At 44.5% G+C, this 18,697-nt stretch overlaps 1 protein-coding gene across 3 annotated transcripts in view; it reads left to right on the top strand.

Annotated features, from left to right (window-relative positions):
* The window catches only part of LOC124720393 (zinc finger protein 70-like), a 280,865-nt gene that overhangs the window by 237,747 nt on the left and 24,421 nt on the right, over window positions 1–18,697 (top strand). For all 3 annotated transcript variants that reach the window (XM_047245735.1, XM_047245734.1, XM_047245733.1), the window contains one exon: window positions 14,441–15,038. In XM_047245735.1, the coding sequence (XP_047101691.1) occupies window positions 14,441–15,038 (598 nt within the window). The remainder of the gene's footprint in view (window positions 1–14,440; window positions 15,039–18,697) is intronic.

Raw genomic sequence — 18,697 nt, 5'->3', positions numbered from 1 at the left:
ACATGTGCATTGAGGTCCCCTATTATAATCTGATTTCCTCCATTTAGCTGCTTTTGCATGTCATCTTCAAATTCCTCCTTCTCCTTTTTTGTACACCCCACCTGTGGGGCATATGCTTGGATGATTTCAATGCTTTTTCCTTTCACTCGTACTCTGGCTTTTATCATTCGATCATTGATACCTTCCACCTCCTCCTGCAGACCCTCTCTGACCACTATTGCCACTCCATTTCTTCCCCTCTCATTCCCTATCCAGTACAGTTTACATCCTTTACTTAGTGGTTTTTCACCAACTCCTCTCCACCTAGTCTCAGCAAGTCCCAAGATGTCCAATTTCCTCCTTTCCATCATTTCTACAATTTCTTCTAACTTCCCAGTTAGAGTCCTTACGTTTAAGGTGCCCAGCCGTAAACCATCTCGTAATCCTTTTCCATTGCTTGGTCGGTTTCCTTTAAATCCGTTCCGTGATCCGAGGCATGTTCCCTTTTTGAAAGCAGTTGATTTATCCACTACTGGCTTGCTAGGCCTATCGCAGCTTCACCAGAGCCCCGTTAGCCGTCACGTTTCAGGGTTCCCATAGGGCCTTCTCAGCTACCGTAGCGGTCCTGGGGCACACGAAGTCCCCGCTGTACATCGCCCCTAAAGGCAATCCCCTACTTTGTGCCGTTGCCCATCTCCCACGACTTGGACGAGGGGTTGCCTCCAGATTTTCTTTATTTCTCCTAATTGCCTGCCCATAGTTTTCTATAACAAATACTCGCAATCACACTTGAACAAAACTAACCGTATGTTTGAAAGTGTGTGGTTTACGAACAGCAGAAACAAAAGAATACCGACCGTTGCATTCCAAGGATAACCAACACGCTCGGGAATTTAAAAAAAAATCCATAACGTGCAATGTAGGGGGTATAAAGATCTAAAATATATGCAGAAAAATGGGTGACAAAAAAGTGGGTGTGGCACTTAAACACACGTGGTAGGAAAATGCTCGAAAAAAAATTTTTTTTCAGCAAAATCGTTTTCAGAGTACTTAAATAAACCTTTAATCTATCGAATTATGATGAAAACCAAAAACCGATTTTTTTCGACCTAAACCACGGTGTGGTCCCCTTAATCTACATCATATAGATAGTTTCAAGAAGTCGATCGCACTGCTGGGGACCTCTCCTTGTTAGCTGTTTGAGCAGCTCATAAATATGTCTCCACCATTTCGAGTTCTCATCGGTATACATACTGGACAAAAGAACGTGGCAAGAAGGTACGGGTAACGGAGGGCGCGTCAGGCCCAGTCACGTGTTCCAAATAAGCGTAAGCGCAGCGCGCGCTGATGCGGAAGTACTGGCACTGCAGCCAACAGCGTGCCAAAGTCTGCCGGCTATGCTGAGTGGGCGAGATACGGGTGCTGTCCGACTGAGCTGCTGCTGTTATTTCTGTGGCAGTGTCAGCCATGTAGCTGTTTTAGAGGCAGGACCATTTTCTGTATGGAGTGTGATTTGAGAAATACACTCCTGGAAATGGAAAAAAGAACACATTGACACCGGTGTGTCAGACCCACCATACTTGCTCCGGACACTGCGAGAGGGCTGTACAAGCAATGATCACACGCACGGCACAGCGGACACACCAGGAACCGCGGTGTTGGCCGTCGAATGGCGCTAGCTGCGCAGCATTTGTGCACCGCCGCCGTCAGTGTCAGCCAGTTTGCCGTGGCATACGGAGCTCCATCGCAGTCTTTAACACTGGTAGCATGCCGCGACAGCGTGGACGTGAACCGCATGTGCAGTTGACGGACGTAGAGCGAGGGCGTATAGTGGGCATGCGGGAGGCCGGGTGGACGTACCGCCGAATTGCTCAACACGTGGGGCGTGAGGTCTCCACAGTACACCGATGTTGTCGCCAGTGGTCGGCGGAAGGTGCACGTGCCCGTCGACCTGGGACCGGACCGCAACGACGCACGGATGCACGCCAAGACCGTAGGATCCTACGCAGTGCCGTAGGGGACCGCACCGCCACTTCCCAGCAAATTAGGGACACTGTTGCGCCTGGGGTATCGGCGAGGACCATTCGCAACCGTCTCCATGAAGCTGGGCTGCGGTCCCGCACACCGTTAGGCCGTCTTCCGCTCACGCCCCAACATCGTGCAGCCCGCCTCCAGTGGTGTCGCGACTGGGGTGAATGGAGGGACGAATGGAGACGTGTCGTCTTCAGCGATGAGAGTCGCTTCTGCCTTGGTGCCAATGATGGTCGTATGCGTGTTTGGCGCCGTGCAGGTGAGCGCCACAATCAGGACTGCATACGACCGAGGCACACAGGGCCAACACCCGGCATCACAGTGTGGGGAGCGATCTCCTACACTGGCCGTACACCACTGGTGATCGTCGAGGGGACACTGAATAGTGCACGGTACATCCAAACCGTCATCGAACCCATCGTTCTACCATTCCTAGACCGGCAAGGGAACTTGCTGTTCCAACAGGACAATGCACGTCCGCATGTATCCCGTGCCACCCAACGTGCTCTAGAAGGTGTAAGTCAACTACCCTGGCCCGCAAGATCTCCGGATCTGTCCCCCATTGAGCATGTTTGGGACTGGATGAAGCGTCGTCTCACGCGGTCTGCGCGTCCAGCACGAACGCTGGTCCAACTGAGGCGCCAGGTGGAAATGGCATGGCAAGCCGTTCCACAGGACTACATCCAGCATATCTACGATCGTCTCCATGGGAGAATAGCAGCCTGCATTGCTGCGAAAGGTGGATATACACTGTACTAGTGCCGACATTGTGCATGCTCTGTTGCCTGTGTCTATGTGCCTGTGGTTCTGTCAGTGTGATCATGTGATGTATCTGACCCCAGGAATGTGTCAATAAAGTTTCCCCTTCCTGGGACAATGAATTCACGGTGTTCTTATTTCAATTTCCAGGAGTGTAGAAAACAACATTGATTAAAGTACAATTTATCACTTCTCTTTCACCATTCTCGTAGTTTGCACTTGCTGGTATCTGTGTCTGTTAGAATATAATTTTGTTTATACTGCCCACACACTAGCAAAAATTAAAACATGTGACCGTTAGATTTAATGCCTAATAGCATTGCTCCTTACACTGTGACATGTTGGCTATTTCAGTACAGTGTGGGTTCCTGAAGTTTAGCTTATTTCCTTAATAACTTCAGGGCAGTACGCTACATTCAGTGTAGTGACTGAATAATATATCTTTACCCAGCAGCCGGCCGGAGTGGCCGTGCGGTTCTAGGCGCTACAGTCTGGAACCGAGCGACTGCTACGGTCGCAGGTTCGAATCCTGCCTCGGGCATGAATGTGTGTGATGTCCTTACGTTAGTTAGGTTTAATTAGTTCTAAGTTCTAGGCGACTGATGACCTCAGAAGTTAAGTCGCATAGTGCTCAGAGCCATTTGAACCATTTTACCCAGCAAAAAAACAGAAACCTCGTGTGTAACGTAAATAGTCATCAATAGGAATTTAAATGAAAACTTTTGAAACATTTCCTTTAGGAATGGTCGGTTTCCTGAACGAATAAAGAACGCAATAGTGAAACTGCTTTACAAAAAATCAGAAACCGGTAATATAGCCAATTTTAGATCTATTTCTGTGTCATCAGTGTTTAGTAAAGTTATTGAACTAAAAGTTCCCCACTGTATTTTCTCTGTGAGACAGTGGACGGATCAAACAAAAAGTCCTGAACACTAGGCATCTCCTATCGTTTAACTAATGCTTTTTATTGTGCAGAACTTGCACCATTATACAATAACAGTAACAGATGGTTCCTCTATTTTAAGAACAGACAGCAAAGGTCATTCTTCGGAGTAATGAGAATGGCTATGAAGTGCTGACTGGTTGGTACACGGGGTAAATGAGGTGTGCCTAAGGTGTCAGTGTTGGATCACTTTTTATATATACATAGGTCGCCTTCATGAACCACCCTCGAAATTTCAATATTCTTCCACTCTGTACGCGCAAACTGTTAATAAAAAAAATGCAGTTATAAATTTGTACTAGGGTGTGTTATCGCTAGTCACCGTCTGGTCAAGGGTGGCCGAGCAACTGGCTCGTCACAATACGCCAGTCACTATTCTTGATGAACTGTGGTATCTTATTGAAGCTGCATGGGCAGCTGTACTTGTACACGCCATCCGAGCTCTGTTTGACTCAATGCCCATGCGTATCAAGGCCGTTATTACGGCCTGATGTGGTTGTTCTGGGTACTGATTTCTCAGGATTTATGCACCCAAACTGCGTGTAAATGTAATCACATATCAATTGTAATATAATATATTTCTCCAATGAATACCCATTTATCATCTGCATTTCTTCAAGATAAGTGTAAAAAAGAGATCTTCAAACGCACGCCCATACTCAGTCCGCAAAGATCAGGATTTGTAGTATATTGCTCATGGCAGTTCCCCCTACCGCTGTACAAATATTTGCGTTTGCACGGATTATTTTCCACGTTCTACTTTTTTTTGGTCTTCATTGAACGTCCTTATTGCGCCACTGGCTTACATGAGAGCACTTGCACATTGTAAAATTGACTTTTGTATAAATTTTAGCTAACAGTTTTGTGAGTTTTGACAGCATGAAATAAATAACAACATCGTTGTATTCGTTAGGCCTCCTGACTGCAAAACTACTGTGGTTCGAATTGTTAGCGTATTATTTTTAGCGTAACGTTCACAAAAGTCGTTTTTCGTTCATTGCTTTCACAGGCACGTTTAAATTAATCATGCTAACGAAGTAGTCGACTATGCTGGTGGCGTAATAGCCCGATCAATAGAGACCAAAAAAGGCCGAATATTGGAAATAATTCGTTTAGTCGGAAATTTTTGTACAGCGGTAGGCGGTCCTGCCATGAACAACATATGACAAAACCTGTCTGGTGAGGGATGAGCCTGGGGGTGGAGGGGCATTTAAGCTCACTTTTGTACGTCTTTCTTGAATAACTCGAAAGCTATGACTCCAGCGGAAATATATCCCAGTACAAAATTTGACAACATTACATTTGCTACAAAAAGGCCGTGTTCATTTTTCTGTAACACTGATAGTTTGCACGCAGAGAACAAGAAAATGTGAAAAATATCATGCATACTTTGTAAACGCCACCTATAACGTTTGGATGTTGAATAGAACGACAGAGCTAGGGGTAGCTGCGTCACCCTATATACACTACTGGCCATTGAAAATTGCTACACCACGAAGATGATGTGCTACAGACGCGAAATTAAACCTACAGGAAGAAGATACTGTGATATGGAAATGATTAACTTTTCAGAGCATTCACACAAGGTTGGAGCCGGTGGCGACACCTACAACGTGCTGACATCAGGAAAGTTTTCAACCGATTTCTCGTACACAAACAGCAGTTGACCGGCGTTGCCTGGTGAAACGTTGTTGTGATGCCTCGTGTAGGGAGGAGACATCGTACCGTCACGTTTCCGACTTTGATTATGGTCGGATTGTAGCTTATCGCCATTGCGGTTTATCGTGTCGCGACATTGCTGCTCGCGTTGGTCGAGATCCAATAACTGTTAGCAGAATATGGAATCGGTGGGTTCAGGAGGGTAATACGGAACGCCGTGCTGGATCCCAACGGCCTCGTATCACTAGCAGTCGAGATGACAGGCATCTTATCCGCACGGCTGCACCGAATCGTGCAGCCACGTCTCGATCCCTGATTCAACAGATGGGGACATTTGCAAGACAACGACCATCTGCACGAACAGTTCGACGACGTTTGCAGCAGAATGGACTATCAGCTCGGAGACCACGGCTGCGGTTACCCTTGACACTGCATCACAGACAGGAGCGCCTGCGATGGTGTGCTCGACGACGAACCTGGGTTCACGAATGGCAAAACGCTATTTTTTCGGATGAATACAGGTTCTGTTTATAGCATCGTGATGGCTGCATCCGTGTTTGGCGACATCGCGGTGAACGCACATTGGAAGTGTGTATTCGTTATCGCCATACTGGCGTATCACCCGGCGTGATGGTATGGAGTGCCATTGTTTACACGTCTCGGTCACCTCTTGTTTGCATTGACGGCACTTTGAACAGTGACGTTACATTTCGGATGTCTTACGACCCGTAGCTCTACCCTTCATTTGATCCCTGCGAAACCCTACATTTCAGCAGGATAATGCACGACCGCATGTTGCAGGTCCTGTACGGGCTTTTCTGGATACAGAAAATGTTCGACTGCTGCCCTGGCCAGCACATTCTCCAGATCTCTCAACAATTGAAAACGTCTGGTCAAGGGTGGCCGAGCAACTGGCTCGTCACAATACGCCAGTCACTACTCTTGATGAACTGTGGTATCTTATTGAAGCTGCATGGGCAGCTGTACTTGTACACGCCATCCGAGCTCTGTTTGACTCAATGCCCATGCGTATCAAGGCCGTTATTACGCCCTGATGTGGTTGTTCTGGGTACTGATTTCTCAGGATTTATGCACCCAAACTGCGTGTAAATGTAATCACATATCAATTGTAATATAATATATTTCTCCAATGAATACCCATTTATCATCTGCATTTCTTCTCGGTGGAACAATTTTAGTGGCCAGTAGTGTATATGCCTTCTAACGCCTCAAATGGCCAACGTAATTGAGAGCCAAATGACCCCCAAAATAACGAATCAACCTCTGTGAAGTGCCAACAGCCTCTTTCGGCATGGAGGATAGGATAGTGGCAAATCCCTCTTCCCCCCCTCCCCGCCTCTTGGAATGGGAAACTATCCCTGAAGGCGGATGAGCCACCAAGATCGACGCCATGGAAATGCAGAAAGCATCCCATCTAATAATGTATGTATCCTTACTGATCCAGAGTTTTGGAGCCTGATTCCTGACAGGAGAAGCGATGAGGCTTCTCAATCGTTGGGGAAGGAGCAGGAAGACCAGAAAAAGATGGAAAATATGGATATAAAATTGGCACTTGGAATGGGTGAAAGCCATTAAATGTTCGAAAACTGGGGTAAGTAAAGAGGCTACCGAATATTCTACGACTGTGTGAGACAGGATCAGCTGGAAATGGTGACTTTAGTTCAGACATGTCAGAAGAACCAACAGTCCGGACTCTGTTGAAAAGTTAAAGGAAATGATAAAAATGAAAGAAAATATTATTCTCATGGGAGATTTTAATTTGTCAGTAGGCATACAAGAGAACCACAAATGTGCTGGCAAGTTTGGAATTGGGAAGAATGAACAAAGAGGTGATAAATTATATTTTTGCGAACCACATGAGATGGTAATAACAGATACATTTTATGGAGCTCCGAAGAGAAAATATTACGTGTGGAAAGCACCTGGTGACGGGGGATGGTATATGATTGATTATGTAGTAGTAAAGCAGGGGAATGGGAACCAACTGTAATTTAGTCACAGTTCACCCAGGTGCTAAGATACAGGATGACCTAGAGTTAACGGTTAGTATGCAGGGTATTGACAGGAACTCTCACTTGAAGAAAAAAATGTATATGCCCTATTCTGAATGGTTGCCGAGATAGAACACATCTAATATACATTTGCTTTTGTTGTAGTGGCGTGACTGTATGTGGCTTACCATAATCTCTGGATTGGTTGTGGTAGTACAGTGAACTAGCTACCAACATCGGCAGACCTTAAGCCATTAAATTTTTATGCATGAGGTTGGATGAAGTCTGATATGTACAAACAAAAGATGAATATGTGAGATGAACTGGTTATTCATAGCATGGGCTCTTGAGCAGGGAACGTCCAGAGCCACCTCGGCAAGCAAATTGTGTTCTTCCAAGAGTGCACAAATGCACTGAAATTGGTGGTGCGATATTCCAGCATTTGTTGTAAACTCTAGAACAGGCGTAATGTGATTGTATGATAATGCTTGGAGTGTGAAAAATACGTATTTTTCAATAAATACTTTATAAAACGCATGTTGCGATGCTTACTAATAGTTGCACATGTGTGCAGACCTGACAATGCATTGAAAAATACAGAAAACAAATAACATTATGCATTAAATGAATTCTGTCTCAGAAATCGCTCAGAATAGAGGATACGATCATACCAGGTTTTTGCTGCGAGTGATCATTGGTGTCATATCCCTGAGTATTGATAGTGGCCACACACTTGTAGCAAAGTGCAGTATCTGTTGTAAGAAACAGCAAGTGAAATATCCAAATAAATGTGTATAAATTGAAGGCTGCAAAGGTTGTGTAGGAATTCAAGCATGCAATAATGGAACCAGAAAGGGAAGAAAGCTGTTCGGATGTTTTGAAGTCAGATATTACAAATGCAGCCACAGACTTATTAGGCAAAAGGAAGTTACAACCTAGGAAGTCTTGATGGCCCCAAAAATTAGAACTGATTAACAAAAGGAAGAGACTAAAAAAGTCTTCATCAGTTTAAAGCAATAAAAAAAAGAAGATAACAACAATGTGCCATCTAAAGATAAAAAAGCGGCTAGTTCTAAAGAAATGAAAGATGATTTTAAGTATGGGAAACAGACTGAAACTTACTCCAAGATTAAATGCAGACAGAGAACCAAGAGTAACATAGTGAGAGATAAAAATGCAAAACCGCTATGTGACATTGAAACTGTAAGTGGCAGTTGGAAAGTGTCTACTAAAGACCTGCAAAGTGGTGCTGAAATTCGAAGTTTAGATAAGTATACTTCAGATGAAAAACTAATTGGTACAAACAATAAGGTACCACCAAGAACGAAAGAAGACCTCTTCCCTCCACTAAATAGCTTAAAATAAATTAAAGCAGTGGGTATAGGTGACTACCTTGCAGATCTCCTACAGAAAAGTAACATCAAAAGCAAATTGTTTATTGTGGCATGCAAATGTTATGAAGAGGGCTTGATGCAACCTGACTTCTTATAAAGGCAGAAGTATTGCATTATGCAATTGGCCAAATGGAAAAAATTGTACTAGCCTTCCTGTCAAATGCATTTAAAACATTAGTCAGTAGTTAAAGAGAGGATTAACAAGAAAATAGATTGGAACTTAGCCAACAATCAGTTTGACTTTAGAACAGGGAAAGGGATGAGAGAACCAATATTGTCACCACATCAAATTTTCGAAAGAAAATAGAAATAAACACGAAAACGTATATAGCAGTTCCTAACTCAAAAAAGCATTGATATGGTTGATTGGAAGTTATTATTTAAAGTAATGCGAAAGTAGAAGTTGACTGGAAGGTGAAGCGTTTAATTTTGAGTATGTACAAAAGTTAAAGTACTGAACTGTATAATAATGGTAACAAGAAATAAGTAAAAATCAGAAGGGGGATAACACAGGGGTGCTTTTTATTGCCTCACTTATTTAATATGTTCCGCTAGGATTCAGTAAAAACAGTGCAGGACAAGACACCTGAAATCAAAATTAATGATATTGATGTTCACAGCATCAGATTTGCTGATGACATTGCAAAAGTGGCAAACTCAGGAAAATAAGGAAATAAAATGCTTAAGGTCCTAAATCAAGAGATGACAAAAGTAAAACATAAAATTAATACCAAGAAGAGGAATGTGTTGGTACAAGTAAAACTGATATAAAAATAGGCAGTGAGAAGCTAGAGAAATTAACAGAATTTAATCATCTTTGTAGCATTGTAGAGAATGTGAATGTCTTAAGGAAATGTAGAGAAGAATAGCACTGATGACGAGCGTCTTCCGAAATAAGCAGAAACTTCTAGTAAAATATAACATCAGCTTCCACTCTTAAGATAATATTTGTAAAGACCTTTGCGTGTAGTGTCCTGATATGGAGATATTAAACGAGGACGTTAGCGAAGCAGGAGAAAGGTCCTCTCAAAGCTGTGGAAGGGAGGTTCTAAGCCACAATTCAAGTAAAACTAAAACTGCCATTTTTTTACACAGAATGGGTGTGTGATTGGTGAGTCTGAGGTGTCCAAATTCCACAGTCTTGAGATAGATCAGTGGTAGTCAACCTGGTCCCTGCTGCCCTCTAGTGGGCAAACCAGCTTGCACAGTGAGCAGTAGATGGCAGGTGTTTTAAAAACTCTTTCATTCTGTTTTCATAAAATTTTGACAATATGTATTTGGTAAGTAATTATTACTATATGCTTTAACTTGTCGTAACTGTACTTTTTAAATTTTATACGTTAAAGCTACATCCCTATTTTCTAATTCACCATTACTGTAGAAATGGTGGGTGGTTACAAAATTTTACTACTAATGCAGATACAAAAGTAAAAATGTTGACTACCCCTGAGACAGATGGTAAGCTGCCTTGGAAAGCCCATGTTTTGGAGCTTCTTCGAGAACTGAATGGGACTGTGCGGCTGATCCTGGCAGAGGTTCAAGTCCTCCCTCAGGCATGGATGTGTGCGTTTGCCCTTAGGATGATTTACGTTAAGTAGTGTGTAAGCTTAGGGACTGATGACCTTAGCAGTTAAGTCCCATAAGATTTCACCCACATTTGGACAATTTTTTGAGAACTGAATGCTACTACATTTTCCTTTAGAACAGTATATGCAATAAGTGATATTCCAATATGACAGTCTATTTTTCTTATGACATATGTTATTATAGTATGGGACAACTCATACCATTTACAAAAGGTACTTTTAGCTCAAAATGGGCCATGTGAGCAAACCTCCTGTTGAGCTCTGTTCAGGAATGTGGGAATTCTGAACTTTGTTTCTCAATATTTATTTTCTTTAATATCAATTGTTCTTAATAATATGAGCGTATTCCCAAGAATTATTAGCTTTCATTTAGTTACTGGTAAGCAGAAATCCAATATGCATTTGGATTGCACCTATTTGACTCTCATGCATAATGGCGTGCAGTATCTGCATCCAGTTTCGATAAGCTACCTCAAGAATTAAAACAATTCTGTACTACTCACACTTTCATGTCCAATCTTAAAGGGTTTGCTCATGGATTATTGCTCCTACTCTGGTGGGGAATTGCTCAATGGTGTGGCCCGTCCCGGCGGAGGTTCGTGTCCTCCCTTGGGCATGGGTGTGTGCGTTTGTCCTTAGGATAATTAAGTAGTGTGTAAGGTTAGGGACTGATGACCTTAGCAGTTTATTCCCATAAGATTTCACACACATTTCAACATTTTTAGTTGCTCAAATAAAATTAAGCCACTCACTGTGTCACAGTGTTGATTATGCTAGTGTATATGCATCAGCTTGTTGCCTGCATAAGATTCGTTTTAACTTTATTTTATCTATTATTAACTTTTATTATGTTAATTTGACGTGCTTACTCGTTCCATGACCATGGAGATTTGCTCCTCAGGCTGGTTCTGCAGCATTAGGTATGTAAAATGAAATAAAAAAGGTTTTAAAGTCTTGACAACCCAATTGAAACTATTGGCTACAGCTTATCTAATTAGTAAGTGTAGTCTTTAGCATGACAGATTATCAGCTGGTGCAAATAATTTTAAATACGATGGGGAGGGTCGAAAAGTTTCTAGCCTAACAAATAAAGAATGACAGAAATTTCACAATACCAATTTATTTTTCAACATAATACCCGTGTACACTAATGCACTTGTGGGTACGCTCAGATATCTTCTGCAAACCATTCAAATGAAAGGTCTTCGATTTCAAGTCCAACCGAGCGTTCACAGCATCAATCACTGCACCATCATTGTCAAATATTCGTCCTTCAAGATCTTTTTGTAGGTTTGGTGGAGGGAAATCTGGAGAATATGGCGGATGACGTAATAATTCGAACCAACAGTTACGCTGTTTCCAGTGTTGCCAGGGCTTTGTACGCCGGTGCGTTGTCCTAAAGCAAAAGAACTTCAAAAATGGTTCAAATGGCTCTATGGGACTTAACATCTATGGTCATCAGTCCCCTAGAACTTAGAACTACTTAAACGTAATTAACCTAAGGACATCACACAACACCCAGTCATCACGAAGCAGAGAAAAACCCTGACCCCGCCGGGAATCGAACTCGGGAACCCGGGCGCGGGAAGCGAGAACGCTACCGCTCGACCACGAGCTGCGGACATGCAAAAGAAATCCGCGCGCCAATTTTCCGCGTCTTCTTTTTCTTTATCTCTTCCCTCAAATGGTGTAGGAGGGGGCAATAGTATGATGCATTGATAGTTACGCCCTTTTGCAAGTAAGCTTACCGGTTGATTTTTCACCTGGAATTTGTTCGGGGGGGAGATGAAGGTTGTTTCCATCGTTACGACTGCTGTTTTGCCTCAGATGTTTCGTCTATTGTCACATACCTAGCAAGAAAGCCATCTTCATCAGCTACAACTTGGCGGACTGTTTCTTCACAACACTGCACACTCTCCCATCTCTGGTCTACATTCAAGTCTTTTGGGACCCACCAATATGAAACTATCGCCATTCCCCAAATATCAACAACAATGTCATGAGCACGCGCATGGGAGATTCCAAATGTGGTTTCAATGTGCTGCAACATTGTTCGACGGCCCTGCAAAGTCATATCGTGAACTGCAGTCACTGTTTCATCTGTGACAACGGTGACAGGCCTTCCGCTCCTTTGCGCATCTTCCACACTCGTTCTTCCACGTATGAAGTCGGACACCCAGTTTTTCACTGCTGCATAATACGGACCGCTGTCCTTAAGTGTGTTCCGCATCACCTCCGCAATTTCCTTGACTGTTATCCCCTTCAAATGAAGATATTCAATCACAGCACGGTTCTTGATTCTCTGGATATTTGCCATTTTGCTACAAAAGACATGCGCACCATTTTTGTAAAAGTACAGTTTTCATTCTGCATGTGTGAAAGTTTTACAGTGTGTAGATACATCCTTCCCGCTTGTTTTCAAACTTAGTTCAACCTGTTCCAGTGAGTGGCGCCGTCACAGCATGTCTTCAAGATGGCTGCTACCCTTGACATTCGTCAGAAGCAACGTGCTGTCATAGAATTCCTGTGCTGTGAAAACGCAGCAGTGGGAAACGTCCACAAGAGGTTGAAAAAGGTGTACGGAGATGCTGCTGTCGATCGCAGTACAGTTAGTCGGTGGGGAAGCAGGTTACGTGATGAAAGCAGGCAGGGCAATGTTGAGGATTGTCCTCGCAGCGGCAGGCCTCGTACTGCACGCACTCCAGACAATATGCAGAGTGTTAACGAATTGGTGACTGCTGACAGACGCATCACAGTGAACGAATTGTCGCTCTACGTTGGGATAGGTGAAGGAAGTGTTTGCAGATTACTGAAAGTGTTGGCGTTAAAAAGGGTTTGTGCCAGGTGGGTTCCCAGGATCTCGACAGTGGCTCACAAAGAAACAAGAAAAACGGTATGCAGCGAACTTTTGGAACAGTATGAGAATGATGGAGATGAATTTCTTGGAAGAATTGTGACAGAAGATGAAACATGGCTCCTACATTTTTCACCATAGTCGAAGATGCAATCAGTGGAGTGACATCATGCAAATTCACCTGAGGGGAAAAAAAAAAATCAAAACCACACCTTCTGCTGGAAAAGTTATGGGTTTCGATTCCAATGGGCTCTTGCTTGTGGACATCGTGCCAAGTGGAACCACCATAAATTCTGATGCATAGGTGATGACACTGAAGAAACTTGAAGCTCACCTGAGTCGTGTTTAGCGATATGGGCAAAAGCAGGGTGTTTTACTGTTACGCGATAATGCACGGCCACATGTCAGTCGAAAAACTGTGGAAGCGATCACAAAACTCGGATGGACAACACTGAAACATCCACCTTACAGTCCTGACCTGGCTCCGTGAGACTGTCATCTCTTTGGGAAACTGAAATACTCTCTTCGTGGAACAAGGTTTGAAGATGACGACTCCCTGGTGCAAGCTGCCAAACAGTGGCTCCAACAGGTTGCGGCTGAATTTTATGGTATGGGTATACAGGCGCTGGTTCCAAGATGGCGTAAGGCAGTTGAGAGGGATGGAAATTACTGGGAGAAATGAAAATATTGTTCCTAAAGGATGTATCTGCACATGGTAAAACTTTCAAGCATGTAGAATAAAAGATGGATTTAAAAAAAAAATAGTGTGCATTTGTTTTGGAGTGGCCCTCGTAAGTGGTGCTTTTTGTGCGAATTATTATGGTAACTATCTCAGGCTAGAAACCTTTGCACTACCGGCCAGGGTGGCCGAGCGGTTCTAGGCGCTATAGTCTGATACGGCGCAAGCGGTATGCTCGCAGGGGCGCATCCTGCACCGGGCATGGATTTGTGTGATGTCCTTAGACTAGTTAGGTTTAAGTAGTTCCAAATTCTAGGGGACTGATGACCTCAGAAGTTAAGTCACATAGTGCTCAGAGCCATTTGAACCATGTTTGCTCATCGTTTATTTGGAAAATTTTACTCGCTACAGTGTCCTGTGCCCTACTCAATTACTGTGAGGGTGTCTCTCTCCACTCTGTGTTTGATTTTTTGGCTCTACACCTCACTGTGTGCCTTGTTTCTCGAGTACATGTTTACTTACAAAGTGTGTACTCTTCTGGCAGTTTCAGGTTACTAGAAGTGAACCACGAGACAGACTGCACTGACCGGACAACATCCAGTCTCCATCCAGACGTAATCTACCCAGAGCAGTGCGGGACACCGGGATCATCGAGGCGAGACTGGGACGAAAGTGATCCGTTTGTGACAGAATGTGCGAGTGATCCTCTCAGAAATGACGTCCCTCGCGGAAATGAGACGAGGGTCGTCGAAAGGTTCAGCTGTGCACACTGCGAGAAGACTTTCTTCTCGAAGTACTGCATCACGAAGCACGTGTTCAGCCACGAGACCGGTGTCCCGGCCCCGGCGTCCATCTGCGAGCTGTGTGGCGACGTGTTTCCAGACGCGGTTGGCCTGAGCCGGCACGTGACCGACCGCGGCTGCGAGGATCGTGGTGGGGGTGAGGGCGGGGCCGAGGGCGTGGCCGGGGAGGCGGGGCCCCGGCGGGCGGAGCTGCCGCCCGTCAGCCAGATCCGGCCGTTCGCCTGCCGAGCGTGCGGCGCCACCTTCGCCAGGCTGGGCCACCTCAAGGTCCACCTCACCATCCACGCCGATGACCGCCCACATGCCTGCGATGTGTGTGGAAAGCGCTTCCGCCAGTCGGTACGTAAACACGGCACACCCCCTAAAATGCTGCGACCATAGCTTCATAACGCCAATGGATTGGTTGATTTGATTTGATTTTAACAGGAGAGCTCAAACAATTTAGGTCTAACCCACCACTGCCCGCACCAAAACTAGGTTTATTGTGCGGTATCGCTCCCTGTATATCTAGTAAAGCCAACCAGTGCCCTTAAATAGTGCAAGGAGTCCCTCTACCAGTTTTTTGTTACACACAATTTCTTCAGGTCTAGCTGTCCCGAAGATTCTGTATCTTTTACTCTCCAATGCCAAGCATTCGAAGATTAGGTGTGATGCAGTTTCTTCACCCTCATCACAGATCCTACATTTAGGGTCCTCTTCCATTATACCCATTGTGTGTAGGTGTTTTTTGAAGTTACCATGGCTGGTCATCAGCCCAGTCATGAGTTTGATCTCTTTCCTGTTCAGTCCCAAGATTACAGAGCTTCTTTTAAAACATGGCTTGGGCATCATTAAGTTACCATGTTTTTGTTTATGGACCTCGGTCCAATATCCTACTTGCTGTTTCCTAAGCCAGTTCCGTAGTTATAATTTGATCATACCCTTGGTGATTGTCAAGACAGGTTCCAGTCCAATAAATGGAGTTCTTGGCCCCATCCTAGCCAACCTATCGGCTTGTTCATTGCCACAGATCCCTGAGTGGCCAGTGACCCACACTAGGTACACCCTTTTGCTTCCCCCAGCTTCACCAGAGCCTTGTGGCAATCTGCAACAATCTTAGATCTCGCATAAAAAGTTCTCGGTTTACTTGCCGCATCAAATTTGGATAAAATCCCAAGCTTTCGATGACTACCTCCATCATCTTCGTCAGAGGTAAAACTGACTGTCGTGGACCAGTGAGGCTTCCGCTTTTATAAGCAGTGGACGGCTTCTCATTGGCTGGATGACGTCACGGTGAAAACGGCGCGTACCGAGGTGGCGGCCTTTATATCCATAGATTTTGTTTGTGCGCTTTATCCAGCGTTGCTTGCAGCGCCATTTATCGGAACAGGTGGAGAACTGCGAGGAATGTAAGAATTGTCCCTCTGCACTCCTTCTTTATCAATTGCGCGCTTCCATGCATTGCTGAGTGCATAACCGGAGTCTCTGTTGAAATTATTTTCACAGAGTCTAATTGCAACTGCTTCCCTGATGACAGAGTCCCAGTAGTTTGAAGCGTGAGCAACTAGTCTTGTTTCATCGAATAAAATCTTATGTTTATTTAACAAGCTGTACTCAGCCACCGCTCATTTTTCAAGATACCTGTATTTCAGGTGACGCTGATGTTCGACACAGCGATCGGCAACAGTTCTTATAGACTGGCCCACATAATTTTTCCCATACTCGCAAGGAATGCTGTAAATTCCCGGTACTCTCAGGCCAAGATTATCTTTCACAGGTCGCAGCATGTCTTTAATCTTCCTGGGTGGCCTGAAGACTGGTCTGATTCTCTGCCGGCTCAGGACTCTGCCTATCTTGCTGGTCGTTGCACCGCAGAATAGTAGCCACGCGATGTGTTGGTCCTCTTGATCTGTTTGAACAGCGTCCTTCCTAGGTTTCTTCACCAGAGTAGATCTGATATCACGATCGGAATATCCATTTTTTATGAATACCATCGTCAGAGGGTTAATCTCGGAGCCGAGGTGATCCCTGTCCGAAATAGTCCTTGCTCTGTGTACCAAGGTATTCAGCATAGCTCTCTTCTGAACTGGTTGGTGAAAACTACACACGTTTAAATATAAATCTGTATGCGTCGGTTTTCTGTACACAGAATGTCCGAGACATCCATCTGATTTTCGCTCCACCAGCTCATCTAAGAAGGGTAACTTTCCATCCTTCTCCATCTCCACAGTAAATCTTATGTTCTGATGTATACCATTCAAATGATCTCGTTGCAGGAGCTGCCAATGATTTCCAGGGCTGCCTGGGTGTCTGAATAGATGTACATGCTGCAGTCCTTGTAGCACCTAAGCATACTGTCCTCCACACATGCCCTGATTGCAGTAATTTCGGCTTGGAATACAGAGACCAGTTTCCCTAGAGAGAAGCTGCTCTCCAGTCTTGGCAAAACCCCATACAACCCTGCCCCAATGCCTTGGTCTGTTTTCGACCAATCGGTAAACCAAAGGATCTTCCCCATACGGTGTCGAACTGTTTTCTCCCAGCCGGCCGGCATGGCCGTGCGGTTCTGGGTGCTACAGTCTGGAACTGAGCGACCGCTACGGTCGCAGGTTCGAATCCTGACTCGGGCATGGATGTGTGTGATGTCGTTAGGTTAGTTAGGTTTAATTAGTTCTAAGTTCTAGGCGACTGATGACCACAGAAGTTAAGTCGCATAGTGCTCAGAGCCATTTGAACCCATTTTTTTTTTCTCCCACTGCTCCCTACTTCCAATTATTATGTTGTAAGGCTTTTCGAAGCAGATAGTAGTTATTATATAGTCAGTGCGCATTTCCCCAGACCTACCTATATTTACCTCAGTCACTATATTAGTGTGTGATTCTGGATATCCAAATGAGACCCAGTTTTGGCCAGTTCTAAGTCTGTATGCCCCAGCTGCTGCCTCCATCTTAACCCAAAGGTTAAGTGGAGGCATGTCCAACATGGCTTCCATTCCAGCGGTTGGTGTGCTGCTAATTCCGCCCGTTATGGCTAAGTAGGCCAATCTCTGCACCTTAGCAAGCTCTTTAGCAGCAACCCGCTGTTCTACCTTCTTCCACCACACTACCGCCCTATAGGAAATCCTAGGTCTAACCACGCCAATGGATACTAGCCAATCTGTTCCAACTTCCACCCAAAACGAGAGACGGAAATGTGAACATACGCACTGTCACTGAAAAACACCTTTGTATTTATGTAACAAACAGTGGCCTAAATAGCTCAGGCGTGCACTACACGCAGGAAGCGGCTACCAGGGTATCAGAGTACGTGTGGAGTGCACATGTGGGTTTTTTAGGTTAGAGAATTCCCACCCTAGGCCCGACAAGACGCCTCCTGAGCCGCGGCAAGGTAGTAGTAGGCAAAACGCAACAGAGAATGACGATATTAATGTGGTAATAGTAGACTGCAGGAGCGTCTATAGAAAAGTCCCAGAACTGCTATCATTAATAAACGCCCACAATGCCCACATAGTACTAGGGACGGAAAGTTGGCTGAAACCAGATGTAAACAGTAATGAATTCTAAACTCAGATTGGAATGTATACCGCAGAGACAGGCTGGATAGTGAAGGCGTAGGCGTGTTTATAGCGATAAAAAGTGCAATAGTATCGAAGGAAATTGACGGAGATCCGAAATAAGAAATAATTTGGGTGAAGATCACGGTTAAAGCAGGCTCAAACATTGTAATTCGATGTCTCTATAGGCCCCCTGGCTCAGCAGCTGTTGTGGCAGAGCACCTGAAGGAAAATTTGGAAAATATTTCGAGTTGATTTCCCCACCATATTATAGTTCTGGGTGGAGATTTTAATTTACCAGATATAGCTGGGAGACTCAGATGTTTATAATGGGTGGCAGGGACAAAGAACCCAGTGAAATTTTTTTAAGTGCTTTATCTGAAAACTACCTTGAACAGTTAAACAGAGAACGACTCGTGGCGATATTATATTAGACCTTCTGGTGACAAACAGATCCGAACTATTT

This window comes from Schistocerca piceifrons, chromosome 11 (assembly GCF_021461385.2).
Source record: "Schistocerca piceifrons isolate TAMUIC-IGC-003096 chromosome 11, iqSchPice1.1, whole genome shotgun sequence".
NCBI classification, from domain to species: domain Eukaryota; kingdom Metazoa; phylum Arthropoda; class Insecta; order Orthoptera; family Acrididae; genus Schistocerca; species Schistocerca piceifrons.
The sequence above is the reverse complement of the archived record's forward strand: the minus strand, read 5'-3'. Positions and strand labels throughout refer to the sequence as shown.